Source organism: Arachis ipaensis, chromosome B10, assembly GCF_059453495.1.
Source record: "Arachis ipaensis isolate K30076 ecotype BB chromosome B10, ASM5945349v1, whole genome shotgun sequence".
Taxonomy (NCBI): domain Eukaryota; kingdom Viridiplantae; phylum Streptophyta; class Magnoliopsida; order Fabales; family Fabaceae; genus Arachis; species Arachis ipaensis.
In genome coordinates, this window is record NC_142435.1 from 130,369,253 (window position 1) to 130,392,026 (window position 22,774).

The window sequence follows — 22,774 nt, forward strand, 5'->3', positions numbered from 1 at the left end:
GTGGGTGTTCGCTGCACGGTTTGGTTTGGTTTTTAGGGGGAAAAAAATATTCGATCCTATTGTAAAAAAATTAATTGGTTTGGTTTCGTTTGATTTTTTCTAGGTCAACCAAACTGAAATGAAATTGATTGATTTGATTCGATTTTTCAGTTTTTCACCATGACATTCGTCAACTCTACCTTCTGTTTCACTAATGCTGTCACTTTACTATTATCAAACTGCAGAAATATCACAAAAAAATAAAATAAGAACAGAAAACACTAAACTAAAATTAGAACAATACAAATTAAAATTAGAACAACACTAAAATTTAAACAACATAATTTGAAACCTCAAACCACAAATTAAAATTAAATAATTGAAAAACAGCAACCACAAAAGTTAAGTTAAATGAGAGAACATTAATAGTGTTTCTTCGACCCTGTTTAATAGAAGACTTGAATATTCAACAAAGCTTAAGGGGTAATAAAAGTATCCTTGATGTGTATTTTTGCTATATAAAGAATAATGCAAATTCAATTTAATGGGTAATCCAGCATAAAATTTGGACCTTTGTCCAAATGCCAAACCCTACTCGGTGTTTATAGCAAAGGAATACATAAATAAATAAACTTGAAAATACTTAAATAATAATTTCATTCTTTGAACTATGGTTACATTTGTGCACTAAATGAGTTCTGCAATCCCAATAAACAAAGAAATGTCTTTCATTTAGTGGCTCAATAAGTTATTGTCTAATTAAAAAATTATTCAAAGTCAAACTCAATTAGTTATTATTGCCATTGATGATATAATTTCTGCATATACCTGATCATCCTCTCTTCTCGAATTCTTGTTTCAATGTCTACCATCAAGAAAGAAGTTTTGATCAGATAGTAATTATCTCAACCAGGTTCACTAATATGAAGACTTAACAAATCTTCCTCAAAGACAAGTTCATCATAATTAACTAGATATGTTATCAGAGAAGGAAAATTCACAGCAAAATAAGAGAATGAATACTACTCTTAGCATCAGAATTTCACAATAATTTTGACCAAATATACTATTCAATATTCTAAATGAAGACTACAAAAATGTGTTATGCAGATTGTTTAAAACTTGTTGTTACAAAGTGCATCTGTTTTGCTTATCAGGAAATAAAAAATTAGGAGAAAAACAATAGCGTAAATTAAAACCCATGTTTTACATCAGTTAGGCTAATCTCAAAAAGAATATAAACATAGATTCAAATCTCGTGATAAGTAAGAAAACTGAAGGTATTGTTCCAAAATCCAGTTAATCTCATTCATGAAGAAAGGAAAACAATAATAGTAATTTGAAAAAATTAATTAATTGCAACATGTAATCTGAAGTGCAAGAATTTATAAATAATTAATGCCAAAATAGCTTTAAAATGGAGACTATGCGCGGCCCACGGATCTACTATACTTCTACTACTACCAAGTTCGATCCCCTACTTCGCCCGCGTGCTCTCACTGTCAGGGGAAGATGCACGTCTTCGGGTGAGCTTGATGGTCGTTAATTTTATTTTCTCTGTTCTTCTTGTTCTTAGCTTGGACAAGTGTTGCTGATACTACTACTACTGCTGCTGCTGCTGCTACTACTACTACCAAGTTCGATCCGCCCGCATGCTCTCACTACCGGGGGGAGATGCACGTCTTCAGGTGGGCTCAAAGGTAGTTCATTTTATTGTCTTTATTCTTTTTGTTCTTAGTTTGGACGAGTGTTGCTGATACTACTACTACTACTACTACTACTACTACTACTACTACTACTACTACTACTACTACTTTCATTTGTTCGCGTGCTCATCTTCGGGTGGGCTCGAGGGTTCTGCTACTACTAATAAGTTTGATCCACCCGCGTGCTCTCATTGCCAGGGGGTGATGCACGTCTTCGGGTGGGCTCGAGGGTAGTTCTTTTTATTGTCTCAGTTATTGTTCTTAGCTTGCATGAGTGTTGCTGATACCACTACTACTACCCCGCTCTGTCGGTATGCTCTCAATGCCAAGGAGAGATACACGTCTTCGGGTGGCCTCGAGGGTAGTTTATTTTGTTGTCTCTGTTCTTCTTGTTCTTAACTTGGAGGAGTGTTGCTGATACTACCAAGTTCGAGGGAGATGCACGTTTTCGAGTGGACTCGAGGCTAGTTCATTTTATTATTTCTATTCTTCTTGATCTTAGTTTGGATGAGTGTTGCTAATACTAAGTTTGATCCTCCCACGTGCTCTCACTCCCAAGGGGAGATGCACGTCTTCAGCTGGGCTCGAGGGTTGTTCATTTGATTGTCTCTATTCTTCTTGTTCTTAGTTTAAACAAGTGTTGCTGATACTACCAAGTTCGAGGGAGATGCACGTCATCGTGTAGACTCGAAGGTAATTTATTTTATTATCTCTGTTCTTCTTGTTCTTAGCTTAGACGAGTGTTGCTAATTTTGTAAGCATGTGTGGATATAACTCTAAATTGGGACAATTCTGTAAATATTTAAGGCAACTCCATCAAATATAACTCTCATAAAAATATGCATCAAATACTTTGTCCTCGTAAGTATATCACATGGATATATATGGTTATTGTAATCTTGTCATTATTGACACTAGTTCCACAAACATTGGTGATAAATGAGGGAGAAAAAGAAAAAGAATAACTATTGACCTCTACTAAGTAGTTAGGTTTATAAAGTTCCTTCTCTTCTGGCTCTTTCTTATGCATCATTTTAGACTTTCTTGAACTTCAAAACATGTATTCGATCAACCCTGAATCTCTGGCATTCCAAATGCTGATCCGTTATTCCATTCTTGAGAAATTAAATTTTTCGTGAGATGTTACATCCGAATTCCAAATAGTCCATAAATTATTTTCAATAACAAAAATAATTGCCAATTTTCAGGAAGCTTCCATGTTAAAGCATTTTTAGAACCATCCATTATTACAAGTTCTAGCTCTGGCAAACTCCAATGTCACATGAGCAGAATCTGCCTATTTCAGCCACTAGCCAACTACCTCTATACTTATAGGAGAACGCTGCACGACTTCTCTAGTAGTTCGATATCCACGGGAACACCTTCAGTCCTTCACTAATGCAAGTAGGCCCATCAATCAAATTACGCTAGTCAAGAAGACAAGAATATCTGCCTTGAGCCACATTGTCCTTTGCAGCACCTTGTGGCCTTTCCAAAGTGCTTACTCCTCATGTTGCATGTTGGAGTACCTTTACTGAAGACAGCTTGCCCTAAGACGTCCAAATGTCTCCCTCTCATGATCCTGAAATTACCTTTGTTGAGCTGAAGGCCACCAAGCTGATTACATTTTGTTCTGCATTATAATGAGTTCATGCAACTTTATAATTAAATCATAAGCGTGTTTGCACTTCACAGATAGAGTTTAAACTCATTTTCAACTAAAAATGAAGCTGATCCAATATGGGGGACAAAAACTGTATTAAGATGCTCTTGGATTGGCTCGTATTTTCTAATTAAGTAGTTCTCCAAACCAATGCCAACATCCACTATTCTAGTATGACCTTTTATTTCAATCTTGAGAACTTGCTCCAAAATATCTCTGCTCCTCACACCATCGTCCACTTCACATATTAAAGGTATTATGATCACCTAGGTATCCATATGAGGAGCTTCTCCATGCTCAAGCAATTTGGTTAGAATTTCACAAGCTTCTTCAATCTTACCAACATTGCAGAAATACCTTACTAGGCCATGAATAACAACAGAATATGGAGAAAAACTTTTAGAGAGCATCTCCTTCATGTAGTTATTTGCCTCATTAAGCATTCTTTTGTCACATAACCCACCAACCAAAGTTCGATATGACACAACATTAAGCAAGCTCCCATTTATTTTTTATCCATTTTTATTCTTCTTTATTATTTTTTTTTGTAGTTTTTTAATACATCATTGTTCTAAAAATTTATTACCATATTATTACCATTTTCAAATTGTTTATATCGATATCATTTTTTTGTCGAATTAGGCATCTCTAGTCAACAAGCAAAAAAAAAAAATATAAAATGCTACCATAGTAAAAAAGTGATATTAAGATAAATAATTTTAAAAAATGTGATATTTTGATAATAAATTTTTAAACGATGACATATTAAATAGAGTTTTTTATTTTTTTTCATAAAATTTTTCAAAATATAAAAAACAAAGATAAGAAATAGAATGAGATAAAATAAAAGATGTAAGAGAAGGAGAAGAAAATGACCCAAAAAAAAAGAGAGAAAGAAAACAATACAAAAAAAATAAAGAGGAGAAAAAGAAAAAAACATGTAAACACAGTTGAAAAACTATGGATATGAAAAATCTTAGTTCTGAAAACTGAATCGAATTGTTCGATTTAACCGAGTTAATTAGAAACCGATCATTCGGTTAGTTCGAGTGATGATGAAAACTGCGTTGCAAAAAATTGGTCTAAGAATCGGCTGAATCGGTGATTACCAATGAATTGCTGAAATCGATCGAATTTTTTTTATCAATAAAACTCCACATCTAAGTGATTTAACCAATCAAGTTTAATCAAATTCATTAGATTCACGGGATCCTTCTTCATGCTTTCTTCTCCTTCTTCTTTTTCTTCATCACGCGTGACGCTACGTCTGCTTCTTGGATCTATTTGGTTGAACTTAGGATAACAATAATAATCGTAGCAAATTGTTTTTTGAGAGTGACGGATACAACGCCGTTTTGAATTTCAAAAAAAAAATTCAGAAATGCCCAATACCCAACCCACCCGCGTCGCGTGTGGAAGCTCTGCTCGTCCCGGTTCCTCTCCTGTCATCGCAGGAAGGTCTGCGTGAGCTCGGGGCGTCGCCGTCGCGAAGGGTTGGTCGGTCGTGGTCTCTTCGAGCTCTCTCTCTCTCCCTGTCTTTGTCCGAGCTCAACGTCCCTCTTCGATCTCTCTCTCGCTCTCTGTCCGAGCTCTCTTTGGTTCCTCTGTTGCCGTCAGTTCCCATTCCTCCATCGCCGTCACTTCCTTTCCTCTCTCGCCGCTGGTAAGCACTGCTGCTTGAAATTATTTTTGCTTGTTTTGTACTTTTGTTAATAATACTGAGTTGCTGATTGTGTTAATACCTTTGTTAATAAGACTAGGTTTACTGATTATCTGCTTCTGAGTTGCTGAGTTAATAGTAGTTAATACTGATTTTGTTAATTTTTGCTTGTTCTGAGTTGCTGTTTTTCTGAAATAATAATTGAATTGAATGATTCTGTTGAACTTTTCTTGATACTCCAGTTATACACAACTATTAAGATTGTTGCTTCTTAACTTTGTCGAACTTGTGATTCACTGAGATGAAATTTTATTTGTATTCCTTTTTTCTGAAGCACAACAAATCTTTCATTTTAAGGCTCCTGCATTTTGACTTTGTAAACAACTATCATGGAATATTACGTGTTGGAAGTTAGCTTTTGCTCTTTCATATTAGTTAAGGCTAATATTAATATATTATCCTTCTAAATGTTTATTCCATTGCTGAATTGCCACAATGCATACATGATATATCTTTTGTTTATTAAATCTACAGGTCTTGTAGCAGAAGATATGTTTTATTTAATTGAATGTGAGGGTGCCTTGATGAAGATATTTATGCTCGTGATAGAATAGAAGTGTTTTTATTTCTGAAATTTCACTCTTTTGATGGATTGTTTAACACCTCAAAGCTCAGATATAGTTGTTCAATTCTAGATTCAAGCTTCTTTAAGCTTTTCTGTTACTGGAACAATGAACAGAGTTTTTCAAAATACATGTGTTACGGTGGGTAACCGGAGATTAATGGACTGGATGGTGTTGGTTGGCCCAGACGTACGAAGGAGGAGGCTTTCAGGTGGGTCTGCAACTCGGTGCACTCCGTCCGACCTGTACGCGTGAAAGAATGGGGGGTGGTACCTGCAAAGAGACTCTGATGCCTAAGTCAGCAAGGGTGTTAGCAGATCTAGAGAGTATTGGAACTTAGAGATACCTGAAGGGTGTCAGTGTATTTATAGTGGTGATCCAATAACCACCGTTGGAGTAGTGCCACTTTTCTAGGGTGTTAACCGTCCCTTTATCTTAGGGAAGTTAAGATATGGCTCGTGGAAGTGGTTAGAGAGATTCTAGGGGCAGTTACTCATTCAAATGAGTGCTTATCTGCCAGCTAACCCTCGTCCCCGACTTCCTTAGAGCAAGTCGAGACGAGTACCGACTTTGTAGTGGCTGATCTGGTGAAAGGTGAGGTCAACCCTTTGGGTTGGGCCTTTTTACTTGGACCCTGGGCCTTAATCGTTGGGCCAGGATATGAACAGTGCCCCTACTCGAGTCCAATTTCTCTTTAGGATTTGGGTTCGAGTATACTACTCGGGGTTGTGACCGACGTGATGTTTCGAAACCGACGTGACTTTTGTGACCTTTTGGTTCTGACAGTTACGTCTAATCAAGCATCGTGTCCGTTAGGGATGTGCGTAGGGATTGATGGTCTTGGTAACGGTGCATTTTCATTAATGACTGCTCCGTTTTTACCATTGTGCCCCTAACGTACTTATAAATACTTTCCCTCTCTTTCATTGTTTTGTTTCTGCGATTTTTCAATTTTCCCCTTCATTCGTTCGTGCTGCATTTTTGCATTTTCGAAGGCTTTCGTTTTCTCCAACCCTCATTTTCGGATAAAGGTTAGTTCTTTTTGTAACATGCTTTTTTATTTGCATGCCTTTATTTTGTAGATAGGTTGGTTTGTAGACTTCAGTTCCGTACTTCCTCCTTTAGAGACCGTGTTTTTGATTTTCCCTTTTCTTTTTCCCTTGTAGGTTTTTGCTACCTTTTTAAGAAAAAGAAATGGCTTCCGTAGATATCCTTTCTCAATGGGTTGATGTCACGGTCCTAGGGGAGGAACCCTCGGTTGATACTGAATTTATCACCCACCTTCGTACTCACCACAGAATTTGTACTTCTGAGGATGACGAGCCGAAGTATGAATTGGTAGTCCCGGGTCCTGAAGACCGGGTTTGCTTTGGGAGGGTCAATGAGGCGGCCCTTCATTTTTTCTTTATGTATGAGTGTATGATCACCCGTTTCGGTGTTTTTCTTCCTTTTTCAAACTTTGAGATATCTGTTTTGCATCACTGCCGAGTTGCCCCTACCCAGCTTCACCCCAACTCTTGGAGTTTTTTAAAAATTTATCAATTTATTAGCCAAGCTTTGGAGTTCCCGACTTCTTTGAAGATTTTTTTCTATCTCTTCCATATGACCAAACCCTTCAGTGGGCTAAACAATAAGCAACAATGGGTGTCTTTCCGAGCCATACAGGGTCGGAGAGTTTTTACCCTTTTTGACGAATCCTTCCATGACTTTAAAAATTATTTTTTCAAAGTTCAAGCTGTAGAGGGTCACCATCCCTTTTTTTTGGATGATAATTCTTCTCCGCGTTTTCCTTTATACTGGCTGGAGGCCTCCCCCTGCGAGAAATATGGTCTGGATGACCTGGATGAGGTAGAAGCAGCCATTGTGGGGTTCCTCCGAGAAGTGTGGGGGAGGGCCCCATATTTGGACACAAAAAAGTTTCTCCAAGGGTCTCCGACCTTTGTCCAGGCACAGCTAGGTAGCTTTTATTTGTTTGTTAGATTTCCGACTTGTCTGACTGACTTTTCCGACTTGCCTGATCTATTTGTTATTGTCCTTTCAGAGATGGCAAAGGCAAACGCTCAGGAGTCTTACCAAAGGGTCCAGGAGGCTAAAGCAAGGTCTCGCGCTAGGACTGGTGGCGCCAGGGCGGTTATCTCTCCTCCTCCTCCTCCTCGAAACGTTGGGACTCCCTCTCAGCCCATTGTGATTTCTTCTTCAACTTTCTCTCAGCCGCCCCCCTCTGCTCGACCTTCTCCTGAGCCAGATAATAAGAAACGCAAGACCTTAGAGTCTGGCTCTTCTGGTGAGGTGAAGGCGGATGCTCTTGCATTCGTCCGAAAGAACATCTATCCCTATGCCCATATAAGCATGGATGATGCTTCTGTTCGGTGCCACCTTACCACTCTGGTTGAGGAGAGCCTCAAGGCGGCGGGGGTTTGTGGCAAACTCTTAGATATTTTTGAGAAGGCTCCTCTCAGCTCTTTAAGGATGATTTCGAGGGTCGAAGAGCTGGAAGGAAGGCTTCTCATATATCAGGAGCATGAGGGGAAGTTGAAGGAGGAAGTCGCCAAGCTGAAGGAGGAGAGAGATAACCTCCAGGAGAGGGAGAGGAAGTTGCAAGCCCAATGCAACATGGAGGTCGGTTTGAGGAAGACAGCACATGATAGCTATCAAAGTTTGTTTAATGATCTTGTGTCTGTGAAAAATGATCTGCTGAATTCTCGGAAGGCATACGCCGAGTTGGAGGACTCTATTGCTGATGGCGCTGAGGAGGCTTGGAGGATCTTTAAGGAGCAGGTCGGAGTCATTGCCCCTGACTTGGACCTCTCTCCTTTAGATCCCGATAAGGTCGTCATCGATGGTGCCATTGTGGATCCCCCTGTCCCCGAGATTATTTCCGAGTCAGATTTGAAGACTCGGGGGCAAAGGATTATAGAGTCTCCTCCTCGCCCTAAGGACGCCCTGAGTTCCTCCACAGTTCCTCCGACTTCCTCTTCATCTCCTATGGATGCCTCTCTTCCCGGTCCTGGTGGTGCTCCTCCTGGCTCTGGTGATGGTGATCCGTCTACTCTCCTTCCTAAAAAATAATTTTGTTGGCTATATGGGGGCCCGGCCTGTGGGTCCCCTCTTTTTAAACTCTTTATTTAATTTTGGTAGTGCGTGAACAATTTTTTTGCCTTTTAAGGCCGTAAACAAAATATTTTTTAATACCCTTTTTTAATAAGGGTTTAAGTTAACAAATAAATACCCTTTTTTGGATAAGGGTTTAAGTTACCTTATGCGTGCATGTTTTTCTTGATTTCGAACTTCCCTTTGATCTTTTCTGGAAAAACCTTTTCTTTGGCTTTGTCTGTCTTTCTGAACCTTTTTATTTTAAGGATCTTTAGGACAGCCTTTTAATTTTTTCTTAGGTTTTTTCCTATCTCTCTTTGGTTATTCCTAGTACTCAATTTCGTTTCATTGAGTTTTTATGACTTAGGCTACTTTTGTGATTCATTTTTGCTTTACTCGGTTTTCCATTTCGACTTATGAGTCGGGATGTTTCCGAGTTTATCATGATCACCTTCTGTAACCTCTTTACACCGACTTGTACCTCGTCGTTTTATCCTGACGACCATCTAGGTCGGTTCATGGGATTTTCACGTTTTGTCGAGCTTAAGTCTGCGCGTTTCGTCGAAAGAAAATACAAAAAAGGAATTTGCAAGAGATATATATGAAAAAGATATTTTATTAATTGGGGAGGTACCTTATTGCTACTAAGGGTTTTTGACAATCTATTTCCCTTAGTCTCTACTATGATGCCTCGTTAAAAACCCTTCTCCAGAAAAACCCTTTGGTTTTGGGAAAAAATCATGAAGTTGGGAAAAGAGTACATCAGGGAGTAGAGTTCGCTTTTAGCTATAGTACCTTTTCATATTAGAAGCATGCCACGACCTTGGTAACTCGGTGTCGTCCAAGTCGGTTACTTTATAATAGCCCTTTCCTAAGACCTCATTGATTTTGTATGGTCCTTTCTAGTTTGCAGCGAGCTTTCCTTCTCCTGATTTGTTGACTCCAATGTCGTTTCTGATCAAGACTAAGTCACTTGGGGTGAATGCTCTTCGAATGACTTTTTTGTTGTATCTTGTAGTCATCCTTTGTTTCAACGCTGCTTCTCTTATCTGGGCTTCTTCTCGGACCTCGGGAAGCAAGTCGAGCTCCTCTTTATGCCCCTGTATATTTCCGATCTCGTCATGGAGAATCACTCTTGGGCTTTGTTCGTTGACTTCTATTGGGATCATGGCTTCTACGCCATAGACTAGTCGGAAGGGTGTTTCTCCAGTGGCAGATTGAGGGGTTGTCCTGTAAGCCCATAGCACTTGTGGGAGCTCTTCGCCCCAGGCTCCTTTTGCATCTTGTAATCTTTTCTTTAGCCCTGCCAGTATGACTTTGTTGGCTGCCTCGGCTTGCCCATTGGCTTGCGGGTGTTCTACCGAGGTGAACTGGTGTTTGATCTTCATACTGGCTACTAGGCTTCTAAAGGTAGAGTCGGTGAATTGGGTTCCATTATCTGTAGTAATAGAATGAGGTATCCCATACCTTGTGATGATATTTTTGTAGAGGAACCTCCGACTTCTTTGTGCGGTGATGGTGGCCAATGGTTCTGCCTCTATCCACTTTGTGAAATAATCTATTCCCACAATCAGGTATCTGACTTGTCCTGGCGCTTGGGGAAAGGGTCCTAGCAAATCCATTTCCCATTTTGCAAAAGGCCATGGAGAAGTGATACTGATGAGCTCCTCCGGGGGAGCCACATGGAAATTTGCATGCATCTGGCATGGTTGGCACTTTTTCACAAATTCCGTGGCATCTTTCTGCAAGGTTGGCCAGTAAAATCCAGCTCGGATCACTTTCCTGGCTAGTGACTTTGCTCCGAGATGATTTCCGCAGATCCCACTGTGGACTTCTTCCAACACTTCGATGGTTTTTGAAGTCGGTACACATTTTAGTAATGGTGTTGATATCCCCCTTCTGTAGAGGATATTTCTCACCAAAGTGTAATGTTGTGCTTCCCTTCGGATCTTCTTAGCCTCTTTCTCCTCCTTGGGGAGGATGTCGAATTTCATGTATTCGATCAAGGGGTTCATCCAACCAAGGCTTAATCCGACTATCTCAAGGACCTCTTGTTTGTCTTCTACTTTTACCACGGAGGGTTTTTGGAGAGTTTCTTGGATCAGGCTTCTGTTATTCCCTCCTGGCTTGGTACTTGCCAACTTGGATAGGGCGTCTGCTCTGCTATTTAGATCCCGAGTTATGTGTTTGACCTCGGTTTCTGCAAAGCGCCCAAGATGTTCCAGAGTTTTTTCCAAGTATCTTTTCATATTTGGGTCCTTTGCCTGATACTCTCCACTTATCTGGGAGGTTATTACTTCCGAATCGCTGTATATCATCACTTTTGTAGCACCGACTTCTTCCGCCAGCTTCAATCTAGCAATCAAGGCTTCATACTCCGCCTGATTATTTGAAGCTGAGAATTCAAATTTGAGGGAAACCTCTATTTGGGTCCCTCTTTCGTCCACCAATATTATGCCTGCACCACTTCCTGTTTTGTTTGAGGATCCATCTACATAAAGTTCCCATGTAGTTGGTTTTTCCTCTTGGTCTCCCGCGTATTCCGCAATGAAGTCGGTAAGGCACTAGGCTTTGATCACCGTCCGAGTTTCATACTTCAAGTCAAACTCGGAGAGTTCTATTGCCCACTGAACCATTCTCCCTGCAACATCCGTCTTTTGGAGGATTTGCTTCATGGGTTGGTTCGTGCGAACTTTTATTGTGTGAGCTTGAAAGTAAGGCCGTAGCCTTCGTGAGGCTACTACTAAGGAGTAGGCAAACTTCTCTAGTTTGTGGTACCTTAGCTCAGGGCCTTGTAGAACTTTACTGATGAAATATACTGGGTGCTGTCCGACCTCGTCTTCTCTTATCAGGGCCGACGAGACGGCCTTGTCTGCTACAGATAAGTATAGGACGAGGTCTTCCCCAGCTATGGGTCGGGTCAGAATAGGAGGTTTGCTCAAGAATCTTTTGAAATTTTGGAATGCCTCCTCGCATTCCGGAGTCCATTCGAATTGACATCCCTTTCTCAATAAGGAGAACAGTGGAAGGGATTTTAGTGCTGATCCTGCCAAGAATCTGGAGAGGGCTGTAAGTCGGCCGTTCAGCTGCTGGACCTCTCTTAAACAGGTCGGGCTTTTCATCTCCAGGATAGCTCTACACTTGTCGGGATTAGCTTCAATCCCTCTTTGTGTTAGCATAAACCCTAGGAATTTTCCTGCCTCTACTGCGAAGGCACACTTTGAGGGATTTAGTCTCATCCCGTGTAACCTTATGGTGTCGAAGACTTGTGAGAGGTCTGCCAAGAGATTGACTTCTTTCTTGGTTTTTACCAGCATGTCGTCGATGTATACTTCCATTAGGCTTCCAAGGTGAGAGGCAAACACCTTATTCATCAGCCTCTGGTATGTGGCCCCTGCATTCTTTAATCCAAACGGCATGACCACGTAGCAAAAATTAGCTCTGGGCGTGATGAATGATGTTTTCTCCTGATCTGGCTCATACATCAGGATTTGGTTATACCCCGAGTAGGCGTCCATGAATGACAAGTATTGATACCCCGAGCTGGAGTCTACCAGGGTGTCAATACTTGGCAGTGGGTAAGGGTCCTTGGGACAGGCCTTATTTAAGTCGGTATAGTCGACACACATTCTCCATTTACCATTTTGTTTTTTGACTAGCACTACATTGGCTAGCCATGTTGGGTACTTGACTTCTCTGATGAAGCCGGCTTCTAGGAGCGCTTGTACTTGCTCTTCTACTATTAGGGCTCGTTCTGGGCCGAGCTTACGTCTTCTTTGTTGTACAGGTCGGGACCCCGGATAAACCGAGAGCTTATGGGACATGAGCTCGGGGTCTATTCCAGGCATGTCGGAGGCCTTCCAGGCGAAGAGATCGGAATTATCTCTTAGGAGCTTAGTCAACCCTTGTTTTAGGGTTTCCCCTAGGTTGGCCCCTATGTGGGTATCTTTTTCCTCCTCTTCGCCGACCTGTATCTCCTCGGTTTTTCCTCCCGGTTGTGGACGTAGCTCCTCTTTGGCCCTTGTGCCTCCGAGCTCTACTGTGTGAACTTCTCTGCCTTTTCCTCTCAGGTTTAGGCTTTCATTATAGCACTTCCTTGCCAATTTCTGATCTCCCCTTACCGTTGCTATCCCCGCTAAGGTCGGGAATTTCATACAAAGGTGAGGAGTGGATACCACCGCTCCGAGTCGATTAAGGGTAGCTCTGCCAATTAAAGCATTATATGCTGACCCTACATCGATGACTATGAAGTCTATGCTCAGAGTTTTTGATTTTTCCCCTTTTCCAAAGGTGGTGTGGAGGGGCAAAAATCCTAGTGGCTTTATTGGCGTGTCGCCTAGTCCGTATAAGGTGTCGGGGTAGGCTCTTAATTCTTTCTCATCCAACCCTAGTTTGTCGAAAGCGGGCTTAAAAAGAATGTCCGCTGAGCTTCATTGGTCTACTAGGGTTCTGTGGAGATGAGCATTTGCTAGGATCATAGTTATTACCACTGGATCATCGTGTCCAGGGATTATTCCTTGCCCATCTTCTTTTGTGAATGAAATGGTTGGGAGTCGGATGACTCTCTTCCGACTTGGTAGACTCTCTTGAGGTGTCTTTTGCGAGAGGATTTGGTGAGTCCTCCTCCCGCGAACCCCCCTGAGATCATATGGATATGTCTCTCCGGAGTCTGCGGTGGTGGGTCTCTTCTATCCATATCATCTCGCTTTCTCTTCCCATGACTGTCCGACCTTTCTATGAGATATCTGTCAAGCCGACCTTCCCTCGCCAGCTTTTCTATCACATTTTTGAGGTCGTAACAGTCGTTTGTGGAGTGACCATATATTTTATGGTACTCACAGTAGTCGCTGCGGTTCCCCCCTTTTTTATTTTTAATGGGTCTGTGGGGTGGCAGCCTTTCGGTGTTACAAATCTCTCTGTATACATCCACTATAGAAACCTTCAGAGGAGTATAAGAGTGATATTTTCTCGGTCTATCGAGGCCGAGTTCTTCCTTCTTCTTGGTTTCCCTCTCTCTCTCTTTTGTTGAGGGAGGGTGTCCAGATCGCCAACTCAGGTCTCTTAACTTAGCATTTTCCTCCATGTTGATGTACTTTTCAGCTCTTTCCTGTACATCACTTAGAGAGATGGGATGTCTTTTGGATATGGACTGTGAGAAGGGACCTTCTCTGAGCCCATTGACTAACCCCATTATGACTGCCTCGGTAGGCAGGTCTTGAATCTCTAAACATGCTTTGTTGAACCTTTCCATATAGGCTCGTAAGGTTTCTCCGACCTCCTGTTTTATTCCCAGGAGGCTTGGTGCATGTTTTACTTTGTCTTTCTGGATAGAGAACCTCATCAAGAATTTCCTTGAGAGGTCTTCGAAACTAGTAACCGACCTCGGGGGGAGGCTGTCGAACCACTTCATCGCTGCTTTTGACAAGGTTGTCGGAAAAGCTTTGCATCGCGTAGCATCAGAAGCATCAGCCAGATACATCCGACTTTTAAAGTTGCTCAGATGATGCTTTGGATCAGTGGTTCCGTCGTAGAGGTCCATATCGGGGCTTCTAAAGTTTCTCGGAACTTTTGCCCTCATTATGTCCTCACTAAAAGGATCTTCCCCTCCTAGGGGCAATTCTTCTCTACTATCATGGGAGTTCCGACCTTTGAGAGAGGATTCTAACTTTAAGAGTTTTTTCTCTAACACTTTTCGTCGATCCATCTCCTCTCTTAGGTGCTTTTCTATCTCCCTTTGTCGCTCCCGTTCCTGTTCTAGTTGTTCCAAACGACTTTGGTGGACATGAACTAATCCCATAAGCTCAGTTGCGTGGGACTGTCCGTCTTTCTCTGACTCACGGCCTTCAGAGGAATTCACCTTTGGGGTTTTGACTCCGGAGGTTCCTTCTTTGTGTTGATCGTGGGTTTCCTGATGGAGGGTTAGGTCCGCGTCATTATTTCCGGTATCCAGATTCTCTTGTTCAGAATCTGTTTCCACATGACCCTCCTCAGGGGATCTGTCTGCCATCACTGGTTGATCTCTCGGGTCCCCGGCAACGGCGCCAATGTTACGGTGGGTAACCGGAGATTAATGGGCTGGATGGTGTTGGTTGGCCCAGACGTACGAAGGAGGAGGCTTTCAGGTGGGTCTGCAACTCGGTGCACTCTGTCCAACCTGTACGCATGAAAGAATGGGGGGTGGTACCTGCAAAGACACTCCGATGCCTAAGTCAGCAAGGGTGTTAGCAGATCTAGAGAGTATTGGAACTTAGAGATACCTGAAGGGTGTCAGTGTATTTATAGTGGTGATCCAATAACCACCGTTGGAATAGTGCCACTTTTCTAGGGTGTTAACCGTCCCTTTATCTTAGGGAAGTTAAGATATGGCTCGTGGAAGTGGTTAGAGAGATTCTAGGGGCAGTTACTCATTCAAATGAGTGCTTATCTGCCAGCTAACCCTCGTCCCCGACTTCCTTAGAGCAAGTCGAGACGAGTACCGACTTTGTAGTGGCTGATCTGGTGAAAGGTGAGGTCAACCCTTTGGGTTGGGCCTTTTTACTTGGACCCTGGGCCTTAATCGTTGGGCCAGGATATGAACAACATGTATTTGTATCACTATATGTAATCATTGGAAAAAATTAGGGGTTGATTGTTGATTATTGTTTTTGTTCTGCTTCAATTATTGTTGATTGTTGTTAACTTTCTTACTTAATTTTGTACTATTATTTTGATTCTGTGTTAATATTTTAGTTGTTGCCTTTTGATTAGAAATTGATTAAAAATTTTTTGTTTTAAAGATGAAACATTATGCATTTTAAAATTATATATTAAATTTTTAATAATTTCATTTATATTTAATTAATCCGGTTTAATTACAGTTTGCTTCGGTTAGACTATTAAATCATTAAACTAGTCACTCGACCGATTCATTAACTGGTTCGGTTCTCGCAACCTTGGTTTTAACCCATAAAACCAAAGATAAATATCACTTGTGTTGTTCTCTTCTTTTCAGTGAGTTATCCTTTGTTCTGACCAAAGCTTCAAATTTGGTGTCCCCAAGGATCTTCAATTCAGTTTTCAATCCATGCCACCATTCCAACACCATCAGGTTACACTCTCAGTTGAACTCTCACTCATTCCAACAATGCCGTCGCCTCTACCAAAAGAAATGATAACTTCCACTCTCCATTGGTAACTAACTAATTAACTATTTTCTTCACTCTTCATTCTTCACTACCTTCTCTTTAAGTTCTTCACCCTTGTTTGTTTGTTTGTTTCTATGTGTGCTTATGTATCTTGAATATGTTGAACAGTTGATTATTAGAGTAAATTTGGAAATTTGATACATTTGTAATTAAATAAATCTGGTAATAAATTGTATAATTGACTTATGAATATTCCAAAACTTACAAAGTGATAGATATTATGAAACAAACAAAGTATCATCTAAATATATCTCAATAAGTTGAGAGTACAATACAGTAAGCTTGCTTTTTCAAGCAAATTGGTCACCTTAAAAGATTCAAATTTCTATGCTAATAGTGTATCAAAGCTGATCTCTATGATATATATACAAAGCAAAAATTGTAATACAAGGTGGTGTCTTCCATCTTCTCTTTTTCTGCTTCATATTCTGAAGTTAGCAATTGTGTGTGATCAAACTTAGATTGGCAAGAACGCAAGCAGGGTGACGGCCGATATCATGGGGATTGGACAAGCAACTATGATGTATCATTGCAAGACCTGCAGTTACAGGATTTGATTGATGATAATGAGCAACACAAGGATGCACAACTATTCATCAAACTCAACATTCAAAAGGTGGTTCCAGAGTATTTCATTTTGATGTTTGAGTAGCAACTTAGATTCAAATTTGTTACTGACATGGTATTGAAATATGTTTACTTATGTGTTCATACATTGACCTAGAATTCATGCTCCAAAATTTTCAAATTTAGTCTGATTAGTCACTTGTCAATGCTTGTGCATGGTAATGCCAGCATGCAAGCTTTGGCTTATCAGTGGATGGAAGAGTTATGATATCATTCATTAGAAAGTGTGGCACCTGTATGTTCACAATGTGGCATTCTCTTTCTTTTTTCTTTTTTTTTTCCACTCAGATTATTATGCATGGATCATTGTTGGTTGTTATATTTTTTCTGCAGTATCTTTGATATTTTGAATTTGATCTCTACCCTCTTCTCCTTCCTTTCTAGTATTTGAGAGAGTTATAATAGAGTTTGGAGATATAATATTAATGTACTTCTTCTTATAAACTTAAAATTTTGGAAGAAGTAGTTCATGACATGGTATCAAAACTTCTATGATCTAAAGGTTTAGTCATTTAAATCCATTGAGTTTCATCATCTTTGCGACTCCCTTTATGCATATAAATTTGAAAAGCTTGTTTTGGTTTTTCCTTCTTTGCAATTCCAAAACTTAGTAAAACTTTTCAAAAGAATATAAGATTTTATTGTCAACTATAGGTATTATCTATGTTGTGACATACTATGCTTTGAATGGATACAGCTTTTACCACCATTATATATAAAGATTAAGGAGGATTGAAAACAATACATATAAGTTCTTATTTTAGAAGCTTTAATTTCTTTTTTCACGTATTAATTTGCAGGATACTTGCTCTGAGTTGTGTCAGAAATCTGAGGGTACAATACTATGTAAGCACCTCCAATTTTCAAAAAGATAAGATTGAAAACTTAACAATGAGGCCACTGTTTATTGCTTTTCAAATTTTCTTACCTTTTTTATTGCTATCATACATACAAGAGGCACCAAGTAAAATATTCAACTAAAACTAATGAAAATTTGTTTTGGTTTTTCAGTTTCAAGTGGACAAAGTCAGGCCTATGTTGATAAAAAGTGGTTCTCTAGATTACTGGAACTGAAGAAAAAAAAAAGAAAACTCATAATTTATACAGCATGGAAATTAGAAGTTCCTTGTACATAATAATAGTCAATTTGCAAATAGATTGTATGTATAAGTAATGACTCATCAACAAAATAATATCACACTTCAATTAAATTTTGCATATTCATACTTACAGAAGGTGAATATCATACTCTAAATCCTTACATTTCGCCATGAACATTTTACTCAGAGTCATTATAGTGAGTCAGCATACTTGAGACCGAAATTAACTTCATATAATCTAAATTCTACATTTCAAATGGCACTCAAGTTTATGCTATATGAACTTTTATCCAAGGAGGAGATATTATTGGTTTGCTCTCTTCATATAAAAAATGTTAATAACTTCAAATTCTCAATCATTGTCACCACCACAAAAAAATATGTAAACAATTTCAATGTCCATCCATATTGATTACCAGATGAGCTTTTAGAGAACATGATCCGCAAGGAAGAATAAGTAATCCTAGCAAAGAATCATTGTTCAATATAGATATTCTACTTTCATCCCTCAATAAGGAATACCCTATTTTATGCAATTCCAATGAGTCTATAGAGAAGTAATCTCCACATCTGCACTGATAAAACAGTTCCAATGCTTCTCCGTCATCTTCAGCCATCATATCCTCTAAGCTTAAATCTTCTGCAACATCAACAGCCTAGACATCACGCCTTGAACTTCGAAGCTCATTATCATAAAATAAACAAGAGCTTGAATCGCCAAGAACTTCCTACGCCTTTTGTACTTTGAGAAATCTATCTCCACTAGTTTGATTGCTGCCGGATGCATCAGAAGATTTCAATAGCTTATCAGGATGTAAACTGAGTATGGCGGAGCAGTAACTAGCACGGATTTCTTCATAACTTGAATCTTCCTTGACGTTGAGAACCTCATAATGCGTTTCATGAATGACATTCTTGTCTAGAAGCATTGTTACTTGTTAGACATTAATTTTTATTCAAAAAGGCAAGGTTCTGCATTCAAGAGAGAAACATCACCAACAAGGAAAATGACATATTATTATCATTATCATGTATGAAAAACTACTATAATTACAATACGACTGCTCAAACCATATCAAATAAATTCTTTGGTTTGGAATTCTTTTTTATGCATCATTTCCGGCTTCCCTAAACTTCAAAACATGTATTCGATCAACCTGAATTCCTGGCATTCCAAATGCTGGTCTGTTCTTCCATTCCTGAGGAATTGAAGTTGCCGATGTGACATCCAAATTCCAAATAGCCCATAAATTGTTTTCAATAACAAAAACAATTGGCGATTTCCATGAAGCTTCCATGTTAAGGCATTTTTAGAACTGTCCATTATTACAAGTTCTAGCTTCGACAAACACTAATGTCACATGAGCAGAATCTGCCTACTTCAGCCACTAGCCAACTACCTCTATACTTACAGGAGAATGCTGCACGGCTTCTCCAGGAGTCCAGTATCCACGGGAATACATTCACTAATGCAGGTAGGCCCAACAATCAAATTACGCTAGTCAAGAAGAAAAGAACATCTGCCTTGAGCCACATTGTCCTCTACAGTACCTTGTAGCCTTTCCAAAGTGCTCACTCCTCATGTTGCATGTTGGGGCACCCTTACTGAGGATAGCTTGTCCTAAGTCGTCCAAATGTCTCCCTCTCATGAATCTGAAATTGCCTTTGCTGAGCTGAAGGCCATCAAGCTGACTACATTTTGTTCTGGTTCATGCATCTTTGCAATTAAATAATAAGCGTGTCTGCACTCCACAGATAGAGTTTAAACCCATTTTCAACTAAAAATGAAGCTGGTCCAACATGGGGGACAAAAACCTGCATTAAGATGCTCTTGGATTGGCTCGTATCTTCCTAATTAAGTAGTTCTCCAAACCAATGCCAGCATCCACTATTCTAGTATGACCTGTTATTTCAATCTTGAGAACTTGCTCCAAAACATCCCTGTGCCTCACACCATCGTCCACTTCACATATTAAAGGTATTATGATCGCCCAGGTATCCATATGAGAAGCTTCCCCATGCTCAAGCGATTTGGTTAGAACTCCACAAGCTTCCTTAATCTTACCAACATTGCAGAAACCCTTTACTAGGCCATGAATAACAGCAAAATGCGGAGAAAAACCTTTAGACAGCATCTCCTTCATATAGTTATTTGCCTCATCAAGCATTCCTTTGTCACATAACCCACCAACCAAAGTTCGATATGACACAATATTAGGCAAGCACCCATTGTTCTGCATATCAACAATAACTTTACAAGCATCATGGGCGCGCCCTTCCCTGCAGAACCCCAATATAACAGTATTATAATGAACTATGTCAGGATTGCACCTTTTGATCTTCATCCTACAAAGAAGCTTGTAAGCTTCTCTAAGCTTCTTCTTCCTACACAAACTGTTCAACAAAGTGGTGTAAGTCAAAGAATCAGGAACAAACCTTTTGTTCAACATATCCTCCAACAAATCCATAGCTCCATTCACTTGACTCTTCATACACATCGCTTGCATCAGAATCCGGTAACACTCGATATCAGGAACAATATCTCTCTTAAACATTTTGTTGAACTGGTGGTAGGCAATGCTAACATCTCCATTCAAACAGAAAGCCCGCATGAAAATATTGTAGGACTGAGTATTGGGTGACACACCGTGCCTATGAGCATCCCTGAAGAGATCGAATGCAGGTCGAACAAAGTTGCGGTGGGATACAAGAATCGCAAGAATGCGGTTGAGGTCTTTGGGCAAAGGCTTGAAACCGTATTGAAGCATAGTGTAGAAGGTTTTGAGGGCCTTATCAAGTAAATCAGCTTCACCATAGACTCTGATCAAGTAGGAGAACAGGGTAGGAGTGATTGGATAGGATTCGGATTTGAGGCGGCGAACAAGGTCATCGACAAGGGAGAATTGCCTTGAGCGGCCCAATTTGAGGATGAGAATGAGATAGGTAGAGTAAGAATGGCGAAAGTTGGGATGGCGAGAGGCGCATTGGAAGATTTCTTTGGCGAGAAGAGGGTCCGATTGGGAAGCTATGAGCTTTTGGACTCTAGATGGAGACTCAAATGGGGAATTGGAGCGAGAAGAATAGAAAGATTGTTGGTTTGGGTTCTGTGAAAAATTGAAGGAGATGATGCGGTGAGAAGACAGGGTGATTAGGGTTTTGGTGGAACGGAGAAATGATCTGTGCAGACTCGGTGAGGTCATGGCGGTGGCTCAAGAAGGTGAGCTGGCGAGGGCAGGTCAATGCTAATTGTGGATTCGTGGTTAGTGTCCTTTGTTTCTGTTGAGGAGACATGGATATTGTGGGTGTTCGTAGCGCAATTTGGTTTGGCTTTTAGGAAAAAAAAATCCGATCCAATTGTAAAAAAATTAATTGGTTTGGTTTGGTTTGGTTTGATTTTTTTTTAGGCCAACCAAACTGAATTGAAATTGATTGATTTGATTCGATTTTTCGGTTTTTCACCAAGACCTTCATCAACTCCACCTTCAAGAATGCTGTCACTTTACTATTATCAAACTGCAGAAATATCACAAAAAAATAAAATAAGAACAGAGAATACTAAACTAAAATTAGAACTGCACAAACTAAAATTAGAACAACACTAAAATTAAAACAGCATAATTTGAAATCTCAAACCAAAAATTAAAATTAAATAATTGAAAAACAGCGACCACAAAAGTTAAGTTAAACGAGAGAACGTTAATAGGGTCGAAATAGTGTTTCTTTGACCTTGTTTAATAAAAGACTTTTAACATTCAACAAAGCATGATTTGCTTTGATTAGTGTCACTACCAAATAACAACGTACTAACACAATCACAATTAAAAACATAGTTATCAAATCCAAACCAACAATCAATCCAGTTAGAGTGCTTGGTTAATGGGTTACTGATTCAACCGTTAGATAACTAGTTAAGTCAATCATAATTAAATAATTATATATGATTTTATTTTTTTCTCATAATAAGTTATTTTTATTTTATTGCTTTTAAAATTGAATACCACTGAACTACTTTAGATGTCTCCCTGATCAACAAAGTATAAACTAAAGAGTGCATATAAATCTTAACAAGATTTTTAAATCAATATTTTAGAGTCAGACAAAAAATACAATAGAGATCAGTTCATGAGACAACACAAAACTCCAATGCACATTTTAAGTATTTATTACTAAAAGGTTGTGAGAATCGAATCGGTCAAGTGACAGATTCAATGATTCAATAGTACAACCGAGATCGAACCATAGTTGAATCGATTTAATTAAATATACAATCAAATTATTAAAAATTTAATATATAATTTCAAATATCTAAATTCTATTATTTCTAAACTAATAAAATTTAAAATTTTGTAATTTGACATAATAACTTATACGTATTTTATCATTAAAAATTCACAAAATAAAACATTTCTAAATAATTTCTAAGTTCTAATTAACTAATTAAGTAATCAGGGGCTCGTCCTTAAACGCTCCTTGCTAAGTAGGGAGTGCTGCACACATTGTTAGTTGGTTAAATCTGAACTCTTCATTTATTATATTTTATTTGAATGGTCTGGATTTAAAAAGGCAATCTGTTAATCAGGTTAACCACTTTTTTTTTTAAATTTAAACTTTTTTTGTAAGTTTTACATATTGGACTAAAGTCCAAAAAAAAGCATATGAATATTAATTATAACATGTCTGTACAAAAAATAAATTTTTGGGCTTTAGAATTAAAATAAATAATACATAAGAAATAAGTTAAGAATTCATACACCAAATTCAGAAAAAAAGATCTATTAGAATCTTAGAAAAATTAATATTAAATATATAATATGTATATAATATTAAAATTTAAATAAATTTTATTTTATGTAAAAAATTGTAATATTAAATATAAACACAATGATAAAATATTTTGTGTTATATAAATTTAATTAATTAATATATATATATATATATATATATATCACGTAAAAAGCAAACAAATATATAATGATTTTATTTTGTGCAAAACAAAATTATAACATTAAATATGAAAACAATGATAAAAGATTTTTTTATTATATAAATTTAATTTAAAAAATATATATACTCACTTAAAAGTATAATTTGTTTTTCTTATTTACACTTTAAATAGAGATAATATTTTTATAATATACT

The 22,774-nt window shown here is 38.8% G+C and overlaps 1 protein-coding gene, 1 long non-coding RNA gene and 1 pseudogene across 2 annotated transcripts; 1 reads left to right on the forward strand and 2 right to left on the reverse strand.

Moving 5' to 3' along the window:
• The first annotated feature begins 15,798 nt into the window (after positions 1 to 15,798).
• On the forward strand, positions 15,799 to 17,625 carry LOC148581722 (uncharacterized). The gene is made up of 4 exons (XR_015892063.1): positions 15,799 to 15,894; positions 16,370 to 16,524; positions 17,336 to 17,381; positions 17,547 to 17,625. It is a non-coding gene; the product is annotated as an uncharacterized LOC148581722 (long non-coding RNA).
• Positions 17,626 to 18,027: 402 nt separating this feature from the next.
• LOC107622927 (diphthamide biosynthesis protein 4-like) lies at positions 18,028 to 18,564 on the reverse strand (annotated as a pseudogene).
• Positions 18,565 to 19,218: 654 nt separating this feature from the next.
• On the reverse strand, positions 19,219 to 20,835 carry LOC107622926 (uncharacterized). The gene has a single exon (XM_016325009.3). It carries the CDS (start codon positions 20,833 to 20,835, stop codon positions 19,456 to 19,458), a length of 1,380 nt encoding a protein of 459 aa, XP_016180495.1. The 3' UTR covers positions 19,219 to 19,455.
• Between the last annotated feature and the right edge of the window lie 1,939 nt (positions 20,836 to 22,774).

What these genes read in the sequence shown, in the direction of transcription:
- LOC107622926 (XM_016325009.3), bottom strand. Translation starts at nt 20,835, where the DNA reads ATGACCTCACCGAGTCTGCACAGATCATTTCTCCGTTCCACCAAAACC.